The 16,774-nt window shown below is 43.4% G+C and overlaps 1 protein-coding gene across 1 annotated transcript in view; it reads right to left on the minus strand.

Annotated features, from left to right (window-relative positions):
• LOC311124383 (neurexin-3a) overlaps window positions 1–14,261 on the minus strand; it is a gene marked incomplete at both ends in the record, with an annotated part of 57,493 nt that extends 43,232 nt beyond the window's left edge. The window contains 3 exons of the mRNA XM_084198546.1: window positions 12,011–12,394; window positions 13,603–13,750; window positions 13,968–14,261. Coding sequence (XP_084054672.1) covers window positions 12,011–12,394; window positions 13,603–13,750; window positions 13,968–14,261 — 826 coding nt within the window. The remainder of the gene's footprint in view (window positions 1–12,010; window positions 12,395–13,602; window positions 13,751–13,967) is intronic.
• Between the last annotated feature and the right edge of the window lie 2,513 nt (window positions 14,262–16,774).

Here is a 16,774-nt window from a genome sequence, read left to right on the forward strand (position 1 = left end):
CCCCATAGAGACGGCCAGAGGTCCAGACAACCAGCCCTCCGATTTGACACATTGAACTCTATCTGAGAAGTAGTTGGTGAACCAGGCGAGGCAGTCATTAGAGAAACCAAGGCTATTTAGTCTGCCAATAAGAATGCGGTGGTTGACAGAGTCGAAAGCATTGGCCAGGTCGATGAAGACGGCTGCGCAGTACTGTTTTTTATCGATCGCGTTTATAATATTGTTTAGGACCTTGAGCGTGGCTGAGGTGCACCCATGACCAGCTCGGAAACCGGATTGCATAGCGGAGAAGGTACGGTGGGATTCGAAATGGTCGGTGATCTGTTTGTTAACTTGGCTTTCAAATACTATCGAAAGGCAGGGCAGGATGGATATAGGTCTATAACAGTTAAGATCTAGAGCGTCACCCCCTTTGAAGAGGGGGATGACCGCGGCAGCTTTCCAATCTCTGGGGATCTCAGACGTTATGAAAGAGAGGTTGAACAGGCTAGTAATAGGGGTTGCAACAATTTTGGCGGCTAATTTTAGAAAGAAAGGGTACAGATTGTCTAGCCCAGCTGATTTGTAGAGGTCCAGATTTTTCAGCTCTTTCAGAACATCAGCTGTCTGAATTTGTGTGAAGGAGAAGCGGGGGGGGGGGGGGGGGGCATGGGCAAGTTGCAGCAGAGGGGCAACTAACAGCTTACTACACAACATGTTACTTTCTTAGCTACAGTATACATATCTCCCTGGTATATTACATCATTTATGCAGCAGCATACAATACATTTTTGGATTCACCTTGTTGTGCTGCGCTCACTTGAACAGGAAGGTGTCACGGTGGTCCTTCGTGGGCAAATTTTGTCATCAAAGTCTGGCATTCTCTGGATTTCTGGTGCTTTCAAGAAAACTGGGAACTCAGAAAAAATCAAGGTCGAATCATAATGACGTCATTGATCTTCAGGTCGTAGCTCTAGAAAGAGGCCCGAGTTCCGGATTTACAATTGCGAGTTGGATGACCTTACAAAACATATATTCCCAGTCGGAGCTCATTCTTTCCCAACATCCCAGTTGTCTTGGACTCACTGAAGTCTCCTGTAGCTCAGTTGGTAGAGCATGGTGCTTGCAATGCCAGGGTTGTGGGTTCGATTCCCACAGGGGGCCAGTATGAAAAATTTATGCACTCTCTAACTGTAAGTCGCTCTGGATAATAGCATCTGCTAAATGACTAATAAGTCAAGTTTTCGCAGTTCCGAGGTAACAGTTATTTTGAGCGCAGCACAAATCATGCTTCATTGACAGCATGGCCAATGTTGAATGTTTATCATTTTAAACTTATAAAAGAGACCCTCAATCCCAGATTTGGGACCACACAGCCACTCCACTGAATAGCAGGTTAATGATTGCTTTGCAGTGCTTGCAGTTAGCCACTGTCACTGATTCCTTCCAAACCACTAATTGTTGAATTTGCTATTTCCAACTTGTTGTGTAATGTTTATGTCCAATGGCCGATGAGCACCGATACGTTTTATCTATAATTTCTCTTCATTATTTCTCTTCATATGACAAGGATTAAAAAGGATTTGCCAGTAGAGTGTCGACTTGATTCATGATGATGACTGCTAGCTAAGATTTTGAAAGTATGATGGGGCAGCAGGTAGCTTAGTGGTTAAGAGCGTTGTGCCAATAACCGAAAGGTCACTGGTTCTAATCCCCGAGCCGACTAGGTGAAAAATCTGTCGATGTGCCTTTGAGCAAGGTTTTTAACCCTAATTGCTCCTGTAAGTCGCACTGGATAAGAACGTCTGCTAAATGACCTAAAAAAAATAATAAAACTAATGATGTTTACATGATCTGTCCAATCAAAGCTACTGTAGATATAATGTGATTTGAGGTCATTTTATCTGTGGCCAATGGCCTTGAGCCTTCTTAGATGGGAACATCTAATGTAACTCTATGGCAGCACCCAATGGGCTTGAATTTTCGAGCTCTACCCTTAGACTTGGCGTTGACATACTGTCCCCAAGAGTGAGAGAACACTGAGCTAATAATGGTGCAACTAGAGAACATGACCAACACCTATGCTCCGCATTTTCCCCTGGCTGCCCCATCACCACAGAAAGCACTGAGATAGGCGGAAATACCTGCATTTTGGAGCTGCCTTATTCAAGAAAGCAAAAAAGAGACCATGTTTATATTCGGCTTTATTAACTAAATTATTATTTTTTACATTGTTTGCAAACTGATATGTGACATGTATTAATGCCAAAATAACATGCAAAAGTAGTAACCAAAAACGTGTTAAACAAATAAAAATATATGTTATATTTGAGATTCTTCAAAGTATCCACCCTTTGCCTTGATGACAGCTTTGTACACTATTGGCATTCTCTCAACCAGCTTCACCTGGAATGCTTTTCCAAAAGTCTTGAAGGAGTTCCCACATATGCTGCGCACTTGTTGGCTGCTTATCATTCACTCTGCGGTCCAACTTATCCCAAACCATCTCAATTGGGTTGAGGTCGGGGGATTGTGGAGGCCAGGTCATCTGATGCAGCACTCCATCACTATCCTTCTTGGTCAAATAGCTCTTACACAGCCTGGAGGTGTGTTGGGTCATTGTTCTGTTGAAAAATAAATGATTATCCCACTAAGCGCAAACCAGATGGGATGGCATATCACTGCAGAATGCTGTGGTTGCCATGCTGGTTAAGTGTGGCTTGAATTATAAATAAATCACTGACAGTGTCACCAGCAATGCACCCCCACACCATCACACCTTCTCCTCCATGCTTCACGGTGGGAACTACACTTCTGGAGATCATCCGTTCACCTACACTGCGTCTCACAATGACACAGCAGTTGGAACCAAAAATCGCCAATTTGGACTCCAGACCAAAGGACACATTTCCACCGGTCTAATGTCCATTGTTCGTGTTTCTTGGCCCAAGCAAGTCTCTTCTTCTTATTGGTGTCCTTTAGTAGTGGTTTCTTTGGAGCAATTCGACCATGAAGGCCTGATTCACGCAGTCTCCTCTGAACAGTTGATGTTGAGATGTGTCTGTTACTTGAACTCTCTGACGCACTTATTTGGGCTTCAATTTCTGAGGCTGGTAAATCTAATGAATTTATCCTCTGCAGCAGAGGTAACTCTGGGTCTTCCATTCCTGTGACGGTCCTCATGAGAGCCAGTTTCATTATAGCGCTTGATGGTTTTTGCGACTGCACTTGAAGAAACTTTCAAAGTTCTTGAAGTGTTCCTTATTGACTGCCCTTAATGTCTTAAAGTAATGATGGCCTGTCGTTTCTCTTTTCTTATTTGAGCTGTTCTTGCCATAATATGGACTTGGTCTTTTACCAAATAGGGCTATCTTCTGTATACCTTGTCACAACACACTTTTTGGGTTACTACATGATTCCATATGTCTTCACTATTATTCTACAATGTAAAAAATAATAAAAAAATAAAGAAAAACCATTGAATTAGTAGTTGTGTCCAAACTTTTGACTGGTAGTGTGTATATATATATATATATATATATATATATAAATATTTTTTTTTTTTAACCAAAAATGTGGGGCCCACCTGCCCTGAATGATGGGTTGCCACTGGCCCGTGCCCAGTCATGTGAAATCCATAGATTAGGGTGTCACACCCTGATCTGTTTCACCTGTCTTTGTGATTGTCTCCACCCCCTCCAGGTGTCGCCCATCTTCCCCATTATCCCCAGTGTATTTATACCTGTGTTTTCTGTTTGTCTGTTGCCAGCTCGTTTTGTTTCGTCAAGCCTACCAGCAGTTTTCCCCTTGCTCCTGTCTTTCTCAAGTTTCTGTTTTTTCCCAGTTTTGACCATTCTGCCTGCCATTCTGTACCTTTTGGACTCTGATCTGGATTACAGACCTCTGCCTGCCCTTGACCTGTCGTTTGCCTGCCCCCTGTTTTTGTAATAAACTTTTGTTACTTCGACACTGTCTGCATCTGGGTCTTCTCCTGAAACGTGATATAGGGCATAATGAATTTATTTCAATTGACTGATTTCCTTATATGAACTGTAACTCAGTAAAATCTTTGAAATTGTTGCAAGTTGTGTATATATATATTTTTCAAACTGCAGGATCCGTCAGAGATATATGATCCTCTATAAACTAACTAGAACCAATATACTTAAAAGCATAGATACAATCTTCTGTTGCTTGGTTAAAATCAAGCAAAGTAAACCAGAATATTCAGACCTTGAAAGTCTCATAAACTCATATCTAAACCCTGAGATTGTGGGTAAGGGTAACTACAGTTAGAAGTTTGGTCGAAAGTCCCAATACTCCGACTACAGACAAAAACACAGGGATAAGATCAAGAGTTCAGGTTTCAAAAGCCTTCTATGCTGTGATATGGTTGTTAGCTGTTAGGTAAAGGACAGTGCTCCATAGAGCAGTGTAAGAGAAGAAGAATGTTATGGTAGAGAGAGGTTTATAGAAAAGAAGACATATGGGAGATAATGCGATGCAGAACAACAATCATTTGTTGGGTAAACTGAGAGAGTGTCAGCCTGCTGGGTAGCATATCCCTCACGCTGGTGTAGCCAACGATTTGTCAGTCGGTGCACACTGTGACACCACAGGAAACAGGAAGCTGTGGCGGGGGTCATTACTTCAGCCGGACCTTGAGGTGTCATAACCTCTGTCCAAGCTGATAACCATCTGACAAACGGAAGCCCTGTGGAGTGGAAGGACAGGGTGTGTGTGTGTGTGTGTGTGTGTGTGTGTGTGTGTGTGTGTGTGTGTGTGTGTGTGTGTGTCTGTGTGTGTGTGTGTGTGTGTGTGTGTGCGTAAGTGCGTGTGCATGCTGTCATGAAAATGGAAGCTTAAGTAAACTAGTTACATTGCATAATTTACCTTCACAATTAAGACATGCATTACTAGAAAAGGGAGAGTACTCACTGCACAGCTAAGGAGAGAAAATACAGACTATTTAAATATTGTTTGTACCCTGAAATGACTGAAAATAACATGATGTTAATAAACTGACTCATACAGACCTCCCTGCATTTCTCAGTTCTTTATGTTAGTATTTCAATAGACCAATATCCCTTACACACTGATTAGAGGTGAACAGTTAGCTTTCATATCTGATTGACCTCTCTCTCTCTCTTTCCCTCTCTCTCTCTTCACACTCTCTCTCACTCCCCTCGCTCTCTCTCTTCACACACTCTCTCTATCCCTCCCCTCTCTCTCTCTCGCTCCCTCCCTCCATCTCTCTCTGCCTCTCTCTCTCTCTCTCTCTCTCTCCTCTCTCTCTCTCTCTCTCTCTCTCTCTCTCTCGCGCTCTCTCTCGCTCTCTCTCTCGCGCTCTCTCTCGCGCTCTCTCTCTCTCTCTCTCTCTCTCTCTCTCTCTCTCTCTCTCTCTCTCTCTCTCTCTCTCTCTCTCTCTCTCTCTCTCTCTCTCTCTCTCTCTCGCTCTCTCTCTCTCTCTCTCTCTCTCACACACACAAAGTTTTCCTCCAAAGTCAAAATGAGATTAAACTGAAACTGGAGGATGAATAGTGGAACGGAGCTGGATAGAGATGTTATCTCCAAGCCATTATTAGATATGGTAAAAGCGTCTGGAATAATTTGTAAAATGCATTAATTGGTTTTCAGCCATGCTTTTGATCAATCCATACGAAATCTCCTGGAATCTTTTGAAACCCGTTGAAATAGGATACTTTTCTCTAACCCCAGGACTTCTCCATGCATGAGTAATAACATACATCACTATCTCTATCTGACAAACTGGGAGAGAAGAGTGTGTGTGTATGTGCGTGCGTGCGTGTGTCCGTGTGTGTGTGTGTGTGTGTGTGTGTATGTTTGGCTGTGTGCATGGCACTGTGATGTTGTTGTGGAGCCATGGGGTCCTGGCCGTGGCCTCTCTCTCCCAAGGCCTGGGTTAGGTGACCTTTACAGTGCCTGAGTCAACAGCCATTAACTCCAGGGCTGTAGCCAGCCGGCTGTGACATATAGCTCTAGCACTGCTATCGCCTGCCTGGGCTCTGCCTACCCATAATCACTCATAACATCAACACTGAACACACACACTGAACACACACACTGATATCTCATACACACACACACACGTGCACGCATGCACACACAGACACACTAACACACGCACAAGAATGATAATCGAAGTGGAGGAACGTACTTTCATGTCTTGCATTCTGTTCTAATCGAATTAGTCAAGCCAAATGCTCTCGTCTTCAACTTTATTACCAGAGTACTCTGTTTCATACCAAAACATTACGTCAGCATAGCTGATTCCAATGATATACTTCAAAACAGCTTATATTGCACAAGATTGCGTAACCTAAGGGCTAAAAGAAATACCCCTAGCACAGTAATCCTTCATTAGACATCTCCTCTCATTTCTCGATGTTGGTCATGCAGAACAGGTTCATATTAAATACATTTCACTGATCTATTCTACTGATACTGCAAGACGAGCACATGTTAAAAGAAACCTACTGATCCTGTGTGTTTTCAGAGGTGTCTTATTCAGGTGACCTTGTAAACAGGCAGTTCCACAGACTCTGGAACCTTTTATCTCCCACATTAGATGAATAGATTCCATAATAGATATCGTTATGGTCACACAGCTGTAATTCACACCCTTTCGCTGGTGTTTTCAATAAGTGTTTTCCCTCACAAGTGCAGGTCTTTGGCGGGTTGACCCTAAGAATAGAGCCAAAGATGGCCTGATTTACAGTATGTGTCTGTAACGGAGGGAGATAAAAGGAGGGAGGGAGGGAGGGATGGAGGGGATTGATAAGTATGTGTTTCCATTCATAAGCAGTAGGTTTACAGAATAGTGTATTACTGTGGTATATCATCTTCTGTAATGGGTTTGTACTGTATATCCTCTGGCTGTGATTGTGTGATAGGGTCACATGTAACACTCTCAAGTCCTGACAAAAAAAAAAAAAAAGAAAACGGGGAAAATAATTTAAAAGTACTGTTTTCTTTGAACACTTTGAAAACAAGCGATGCAATTTGGAAACTGGTCATAAAACTTTAACGCTGGGTTGCCTTGGGCAGAGTAAAGTTCACAAGAAAAGGGCAAAAACCACATTAATCTTTCAACAGTGTCAACAATAAAGCATTCACCACAACCTCCTCTAGAGCCTTAACCTCCCTCTGACACGCGGAGCATGGCCAAAGGTCCACTAATGTTTTAATAAACCATTTCACAGGAAGAAAACAGTAAACGCAGTCAACAAGGACCAGTGAGTTCTTAACCTCTGGGCAGCAGAGGCACCCTAGCGATTAAGAGCGTTGGGCCACTAACCAAAAGGTTGCTGGTTCTAATCCCTGAGCAGACTAAGTGAAAAATCTGTCGATGTGCCCTTGAGCAAGGCACTTAACCCTATTTGCTCCTGTAAGTCGCTCTGGTTAAGAGAGTCTGCTAAATGACGTAAATGCAAATCAAATCCATACAACAATACATGCAAAACACACACGCACATACAGTGCATTCGTAAAGTATTCAGACCCCTTCCCTTTTTCCACATTTTGTTACATAACAGTCTTCTAAAATGGATTAAATAAATATAAAATCTCATCAATCTACACACAATACCCCATAATGACAGAGCAAAACAGGTTTTTAGACATTTTTGCACATGTATTAAAGATAAAAAACGGAAATATCTTATTTACATAACTATTCTAACCCATTGCTATGAGACTCGAACTTGAGCTCAGGTGCATCCTGTTTCCATTGATCATCCTTGAGATGTTTCTACAACTTGATTGGAGTCCACCTGTGGTAAATTCTATTGATTGGACATGATATGGAAAGGCAAACACCTGTCGATAGAAGATCACACAGTTGAAAGTGCATGTCAGAGCAAAAACCAAGCCATGAGGTCGAAGGAATTGTCCCTAGAGCTCCGAGACAGGATTGTGTCAAGGCACAAATCTGGGGAAGGGTACCAAAAAAATTCTGCAGCAATGAAGGTCCCCAAGAACACAGGAGCCTCCATCATTCTTAAATGGAAGAAGTTTGGAACCACCAAGATTCTTCCTAGACTCTACCCAAAATTACAACCAAATAATTGCAGCATTACCGCAAAAATGGAAGAGGAAAGTGGAAGGGGGTAAAAGTAAGGAACTTGTCTGTCGGCCCTGCATTAAAGAACATAATTGGTTAAAGAAAATTGTGATAAATAAAAAAGTATACCAGTTTCATTTAAGGACGAAAGGATTGACAGCCGTCCCATATAGATTGCAAAATAGTTGGGAAGAGATTTTTGACGTACCGATTCGATGGCATAGTGCAAAACGACGCCGGATTCAAAATGTAGAATTGTTCAATTTAAATTATTATTCAAAATTCTTGCTACCAATAGAATGTTATTTATATGGGGGATACAATCTTCCCACCTCTGCAGATTTTGCTGCGAAGAGAGAGTTTTGGTACTGTCCATTTGTAGCTTGTTTTTGGATACAGGTCTAGGAATGGCTAAAGGATTGCAATATTTACCTGGAGCTAACCCTGCAGATAGCACTACTGGGTGATCTGAAAAGTCAGAGTCAATCGATCAATAATATAATAATACTTTTAGCAAAAAATTTATATTTTCAATTTACAATCTGTATAAACAATGAGAATAAAAGGGTTCATAACTTTTGTAAAACATCACAGTACAGTTGAAAAATATATGGCAAATAGAAATCCAATATGGATGGTGTTAAGAGACAGATGGGTAGTGTTGAATGGAGTTGAAGGATGGGACAAATAACAACAAAAACTAATAACACCAAGATAACTAATGTAAAGCATACTGTGTCCATAATAAGTATATATGTTATAGGTTGACAGCTTTTGTGAAAGAGCAGAGTTTGAAAGATATGACATATAGAAGCAAACCGGATGGACATCATGAAAATGATCGGAGAGGTTGAGGGTAGAGGAAGTTCAAAAAAAATAAAAATACAATAGAATTATTGTAAAATTGACTGTGTCCATAAAATGTATATAGTATGTATAAGCTGGAATAGAGGCCTAAGCATTGTTGTTCACTAGTTTACACAAATTAGGGAAGGGGTGTTGGGGTTGGAAAGTAATAAAGGGAAATATATTTTTTAAAGGATATGTATTTATATGTATGTATGTGTATATGTATGTGTATGTATGTATATATACAGTGGGGGAAAAAAGTATTTAGTCAGCCACCAATTGTGCAAGTTCTCCCACTTAAAAAGATGAGAGAGGCCTGTAATTTTCATCATAGGTACACGTCAACTATGACAGACAAAATGAGATTTTTTTTCTCCAGAAAATCACATTGTAGGATTTTTAATGAATTTATTTGCAAATTATGGTGGAAAATAAGTATTTGGTCAATAACAAAAGTTTCTCAATACTTTGTTATATACCCTTTGTTGGCAATGACACAGGTCAAATGTTTTCTGTAAGTCTTCACAAGGTTTTCACACACTGTTGCTGGTATTTTGGCCCATTCCTCCATGCAGATCTCCTCTAGAGCAGTGGTGTTTTGGTGCTGTCGCTGGGCAACACAGACTTTCAACTCCCTCCAAAGATTTTCTATGGGGTTGAGATCTGGAGACTGGCTAGGCCACTCCAGGACCTTGAAATGCTTCTTACGAAGCCACTCCTTCGTTGCCCGGGCGGTGTGTTTGGGATCATTGTCATGCTGAAAGACCCAGCCACGTTTCATCTTCAATGCCCTTGCTGATGGAAGGAGGTTTTCACTCAAAATCTCACGATACATGGCCCCATTCATTCTTTCCTTTACACGGATCAGTCGTCCAGGTCCCTTTGCAGAAAAACAGCCCCAAAGCATGATGTTTCCACACCCATGCTTCACAGTAGGTATGGTGTTCTTTGGATGCAACTCAGCATTCTTTGTCCTCCAAACACGACGAGTTGAGTTTTTACCAAAAAGTTATATTTTGGTTTCATCTGACCATATGACATTCTCCCAATCCTCTTCTGGATCATCCAAATGCACTCTAGCAAACTTCAGACGGGCCTGGACATGTACTGGCTTAAGCAGGGGGACACGTCTGGCACTGCAGGATTTGAGTCCCTGGCGGCGTAGTGTGTTACTGATGGTAGGCTTTGTTACTTTGGTCCCAGCTCTCTGCAGGTCATTCACTAGGTCGCCCCGTGTGGTTCTGGGATTTTTGCTCACCGTTCTTGTGATCATTTTGACCCCACAGGGTGAGATCTTGCGTGGAGCCCCAGATCGAGGGAGATTATCAGTGGTCTTGTATGTCTTCCATTTCCTAATAATTGCTCCCACAGTTGATTTCTTCAAACCAAGCTGCTTACCTATTGCAGATTCAGTCTTCCCAGCCTGGTGCAGGTCTACAATTTTGTTTCTGGTGTCCTTTGACAGCTCTTTGGTCTTGGCCATAGTGGAGTTTGGAGTGTGACTGTTTGAGGTTGTGGACAGGTGTCTTTTATACTGATAACAAGTTCAAACAGGTGCCATTAATACAGGTAACGAGTGGAGGACAGAGGAGCCTCTTAAAGAAGAAGTTACAGGTCTGTGAGAGCCAGATATCTTGCTTGTTTGTAGGTGACCAAATACTTATTTTCCACCATAATTTGCAAATAAATTCATAAAAAATCCTACAATGTGATTTTCTGGATTTTTTTTTCTCATTTTGTCTGTCATAGTTGACGTGTACCTATGATGAAAATTACAGGCCTCTCTCATCTTTTTAAGTGGGAGAACTTGCACAATTGGTGGCTGACTAAATACTTTTGTTCCCCACTGTATATATATTTGAGGGGGAAAAAAACAAATGTGGAATTGAAAGTGATGCAGACAATTACATCGATGGAAGTAACAATCTATCTGCAATATTAAAGCAGATTATTATTTTTTTTTTATATAAATTTAAATAAATACGAAAATTAAATTAAATAAAAAAAGACTCTTCCTAGAGCTGGCCGCCCAGCCAAACTGACCAATCGGGGGAGAAGGCCTTGGTCAGGGAGGTGACCAAGAACCCGATGGTCACTCTGACAGAGCTCCAGAGATCCTCTGTAGAGATGGGAGAACCTTCCAGAAGGACAACCATCTCTGCAGCAATCCACCAATCAGGCCTTTACGGTAGAGTGGCCAGACGGAAGCCACTCCTCAGTAAAAGGCACATGACAGCCCGTTTGGAGTTTGCCAAAAAGCACCTAAAGTACTCTTAGACCATGAGAAAGAAGATTCTCTGGTCTGATGAAACCAAGATTGAACTCTTTGGCCTGAATGCCAAGCGTCACGTCTGGAGGAAACCTGGCACCATCCCTATGGTGAAGCATGGTAGTTGCAGCATCATGCTGTGGGGATGTTTTTCAGCGGCAGGGACTGGGAGACTAGTCAGGATTGAGGGAAAGATGAACGTAGCAACGTACAGAGAGATCCTTGTTAAAAACCTGCTCCAGAGCACTCAGGACCTCAGACTGGGGCAAAGGTTCACCTTCCAACAGGACAACGACACTAAGCACACAGCCAAGACAACGCAAGTCTCTAAATGTCCTTGAGTGGCCCAGCAAGAGCCCGGACTTGAACCCGATCGAACATCTCTGGAGAGACCTGAAAATAGCTGTGCAGTGACGCTCCCCATCCAACCTGACAGAGCTTGAGAGGATCAGCAGAGAAGAATGGGAGAAACTCCGCAAATACAGGTGTGCCAAGCCTGTAGCGTCATACCCAAGAAGACTCGAGGCTGTAATTGCTGCAAAAGGTGCTTCAACAAAGTACTGAGTAAACGGTCTGAATACTTATGTAAATGTGTTATTTCCTGTTTGTTTTTTTATACATTTGCACAAATTTCTAAAAACCTGTTTTTGCATTGTCATTATGGGGTATTGTGTGTAGATTGATGTGGGGGGAAAAACTATTTAATCCATTTTAGAATAAGTGTGGAAAAAGTAAAGGGGTCTGAATACTTTCCGAATGCACTGTACACAGTTGGAACACACACACACAAGCATGCATGCAAAACACACAAACCAATCGCTTCCACCTACCTCTCTCGCAGGTGCGTGACCAGTACCCCGTGCCGGTACAATCACAGATAAACCGGTTCCATCCCTCCTTACAGACGCCTCTGTTCTTACATGGGTAGCTCTCGCACTGTTTCCCCACCACCTTGTTGCACGACGGCTTGATGCCCGCCCCGTTCTGGGCCTCAGCGATCTGCCGGATGTCCTTGCTGCGCCCGTCGATGAAGAGGTCGCGCACGCAGCCCACGTAGCCGTAGTTGAGCATGGCGGTCCACAGCTCGGTGGGCAGGATGAGGTTGGCACGGTCCGAGGGTAGACCCCCAAGGTACATGTCTCCTTCCAGGTCCAGGATCTCACTCTCACCGCTGGCTGTGAACGGGGTGCGCCGGCTGTTGACTGAGATGGTGCCTGGAGAGGGAGAGGAGATGGTTTAAAACCACATTATTAAATCAAACATTTTTACATTGTATCTCTACCATTGTTAGATAAGACAGTACTCCCTTGCACTGTAGGACAGGGATTTCCAAACTAGCACCCTCAAACACAAATCTGGACCTCGAAGCCAGTTCCACTGCTTTTTTTCCATTGTTCCCCTCTCATCAAGGACTGATTTAGACCTGGTACACCAGGTGGGTGCAATTAATGATCAGGTAGAAGAGAAAACCAGCAGGCTCCGGACCTCGTAGGGTCAGAGTTGAATACCCCTGCTCTAGCCTATGTGGGCCCAATTGGAATCTGTGTGCTCAATAAATATATTCAAAAATTGTACTTTACTAGGCCAGCGTAGCTTTACTTTTCCACACTCATCTACAATGATGGTAGAGTTTTGAAGGCTGACAGCCTTGAAGATATTGAGTATAGCATAACGTATTGGTAAGCCATTGTCTGTATAAGGGATCGATAGAGGGCACAGGGTTTCCTGATGCTCTCACTCAAATAGAGTCTCACAGCTTAGAGAAGATATATGAGATTTGTGATTGTAAGTATCCCTCAGAGAGAGGGAGAGAGGGATAGAACAAGAGAGAGAGAACATTGAGACAGTTACAGCGCAGACACTTCTGTATGACAGGCTTATCTCTGTTTATGTCTCAAGCCAAGCAGCAGAGTGTGTCTGTGGCCTCTCTGTGTGTCCTTCACTCAGATCCAGAGTGCGCTTGAACAGTGTGTAAACGTGCTTCTGTGTTCGTCTATGTGTACGCCCATGTGTGTGTATGTGTGCACCCATGTGTGTGTGTGTGAGTGTGTGTATGCCAATGTGTGTATGGCGGCAGTGGTATATCAGTAGCAGTAATATGTGCTGCAGTGAGTCACCTGGCCATGCCATCCCAGCATTGTCTAACAGGCTGTCTGCACTCTGAGACCCCCACAGGCCCAGCACTGGGCAGAGAGTGATACGCTGCACTCACATCGATACAACAACACACACACACACACACACAGACACTCACTCACACACACACACACACACACTCAAGGGCAAGAGTGATAGATAAAGGGTCCTGAAGATGGAGAGAAAGGGGAAGGAGAGAGAGCGAGAGAAGGGAGTGATAGAGAGATGGGGATAGGGAAGTAGAGAGTGGGGCAGCAGGAACAGGGTATTAGGTAAGAGGACTCACCTGAGCGTCCATCCCTCTGTATGTCTACGTGGTACCAGGCCCCGTCATTGACCTTGTTCTGGGTGGCTTTGACCTTGATGGTCCCAGAGCCCATGTCTAACAGTAGGTATAGACTGCCATCCAGCAGCTCCACTGCAAAGAAGTCGACCTAAGGGAGATCGTCAAGGTGTTCAGTTCATCATAGGGGTACAACAGATATCTTTACAAAACAGGATATATAAATCCAAGACTTTACAAAATCCTTGAATACAGATCTTTGGTTTCTTATTACACTATTGAATGGATTCTTTACAAGTTTAGACACAGCTTTGCCTAAAGGCTAAGGTGAATTGTTTGTTTGATCCATTCATCATTCATTGGCTTACCTTGGTGTTCTTCTGGCTGCGTTGGGCCTCCTTGCGTTCCTGGGGCTTGCCGTGGGTGAATAAGATGAGTCCGTTGGGTTCCGAGGTCCTGAAATCAAAGGAGATGGAGCCCATCCTCTTGGTGTTCCACTTGGGCAGGCTGATAAAGGCCTCGGGGGTCTCGAAGGAGATAGGGTCCAGGGTGGCCACGTTCTCACACTTAAACACCACGTCCCCCTGGATCTTCATCTTAGGGTCTACGATGCGGGCCAGACGGGAGAGCTCCAGACGGATGTCGTTATTCTTGTAGACCACCTGGACGGAGAGATTGTCAGAAGGGAGGCAGAAGTTATGGTCATTTTCAAGGTATGGTCAAGTAAGTTACTGCAAACCTTTTTTGTCTTCAACCTCTGTATCCAGTCTTCATCATCACCTGCACTGTAAATAAATACCACTGCTATCTTTAACAGATCTAAACAAATACACACTGAGTGTACAAAACATTAAGAACACTTACTCTTTCCATGAAATAGACTGACCAGGTGAATCCAGGTGAAAGCTATGATCCCTTATTGATGTCACTTGTTAAATCCACTTCAATCAGTGTAGATGAAGGGGAGGAGACAGGTTAAAGAAGGATTTTTAAGCCTTGAGACATGGATTGTGTATGTGTGGCGTTCAGAGGGTAAATGGGCAAGACAAAATATTTAAGTGCCTTTGAACGGGGTATGGTAGTAGGTACCAGGCGCACCGGTTTGAGTGTGTCAAGAACTGCAATGCTGCTGGGTTTTTCTCGCTGAACAGTCTCCCGTGTGTGTCAAGAATGGTCCACCACCCAAAGGACATCCAGCCAACTTGACACAACTGTGGGAAGCATTGGAGTCAACATGGGCATCCCTATGGAACGCTTTCGACACCTTGTAGAGTCCATGCACAGATGAATTGAGGCTGTTCTGAGGGCAAAAGGGGCTGCAACTCAATATTAGGAAGGTGTTCCTAATGTTTTGTACACTCAGTGTATAATAAAACACTCAAAGATAACAATTTGTTAATGTCAGACTTTCGGGGTGGTGTCGTCTCTCCATAAAGTGCCAGGTAAAGTTCATGTTGATCAGTGAGTCGGCTATATTAATATATCTGTCTTAAATACCAATAGGCCAGGGCACACAGACAAACACAATGGCTGTCTCTGGCTGAGGTAATTGACTCTCAGTGGCCTGACATATGCATCTGGGTCTGCTCTTCCTGATAGCAATGCTAATGGCTCCACAAAAGGGTGGGAGACACAGACATGTGAATTCAGGAGCGCGCACACATACGCACAGGAGCGCACAAACACACAACTACACAGTAGCGCCCGCACACACACAGACACACACACACATGCAGGAGAGCGCGCGCACACACACACACACACACACACACACACACACACACACACACACACACACACACACACACACACACACACACACTCTTTGTTTTAAAGGCTAGGGGATAGAGTAGCTGGCTGCCCTTGGCTGCTTTGTAATGCTCTGGCCCTACACACAGTATGTCTGCCACACATAAACACAATGATTCTAGGCACCACACCTCCTTAAGAAATATCCAGAAATATAAATTAAATAGGAAAATGTTTCTTCATCAACTAAAAACCAACCTATTTGGGCATAAGATCCTTCATCGGAGAGGTACACCCACCAGTGACAAAAGTGACAGTTCACTATAGCCACCCTCGCCATTCTGTGAGTGAGTGTCCTTAGCAGAGAAAAACAAAGTCTGAGTCCCACTAAGTGGCCAATCTTTTATCACAGCAGTCTTAATGCTGTCAATAACCCAGAGGACAGAGAGAGATGTGTGTGTAAATTGAAATCTGCTCAAGTGGAAAATTGAAGCATTTTTTTGGTTCTCTGGGCAGAAGCCCTTCTGTCTTTCTTGGGTAGCCTATTTGGAGCAAAGTACGAACATGCGTACACACATTTGCACACATACAGTCGTGGTCAAAAGTTTTGAGAATGACACAAGTATTGGTCTTCACAAAGTTTGCTGCTTCTGTGTTTTTAGATGTTTTTGTCAGATGTTACTATGGTATACTGAAGTATAATTACAAGCATTCCATAAGTGTCAAAGGCTTTTATTGACAATTACATTAAGTTCATGCAAAGAGTCAATATTTGAAGACCTCTGCAATCCGCCTTGGCATGCTGTCAATTAACTTCTGTGCCACATCCTGACTGATGGCAGCCCATTCTTGCATAATCAATGCTTGGAGTTTGTCAGAATTTGTGGGGTTTTGTTTGTCCACCCGCCTCTTGAGGAGGCCAGGCTCTGTCGTAGCCGGCCGCGACCGGGAGACCCATGGGGCGGCGCACAATTGGCCCAGCGTCGTCCAGGGTAGGGGAGGGAATGGCCGCCAGGGATGTAGCTCAGTTGGTAGAGCATGGTGTTTGCAACGCCAGGGTTGTGGGTTAGATTCCCATGGGGGGTATGAAAAAATATATATATAAAAAAAATATGTATGCACTCACTAACTGTAAGTCGCTCTGGATAAGAGCGTCTGCTAAATGACTAAAATGTCAAATGTAATGTAAATGATTGACCACAAGTTCTCAATGGGATTAAGGTCTGGGGAGTTTCCCGGCCATGGACCCAAAATGTTGATGTTTTGTTCCCCGAGCCACTTAGTTATCACTTTTGCCTTATGGCAAGGTGCTCCATCATGCTGGAATAGGCATTGTTCATCACCAAACTGTTCTTGGATGGTTGGGAGAAGTTGCTCTCGGAGGATGTGTTGGTACCATTCTTTATTCATGGCTGTGTTCTTAGGC

The sequence above is a fragment of the Coregonus lavaretus genome (assembly GCF_964263955.1).
Source record: "Coregonus lavaretus genome assembly, contig: HAP1_SCAFFOLD_851, whole genome shotgun sequence".
Lineage (NCBI taxonomy): Eukaryota > Metazoa > Chordata > Actinopteri > Salmoniformes > Salmonidae > Coregonus > Coregonus lavaretus.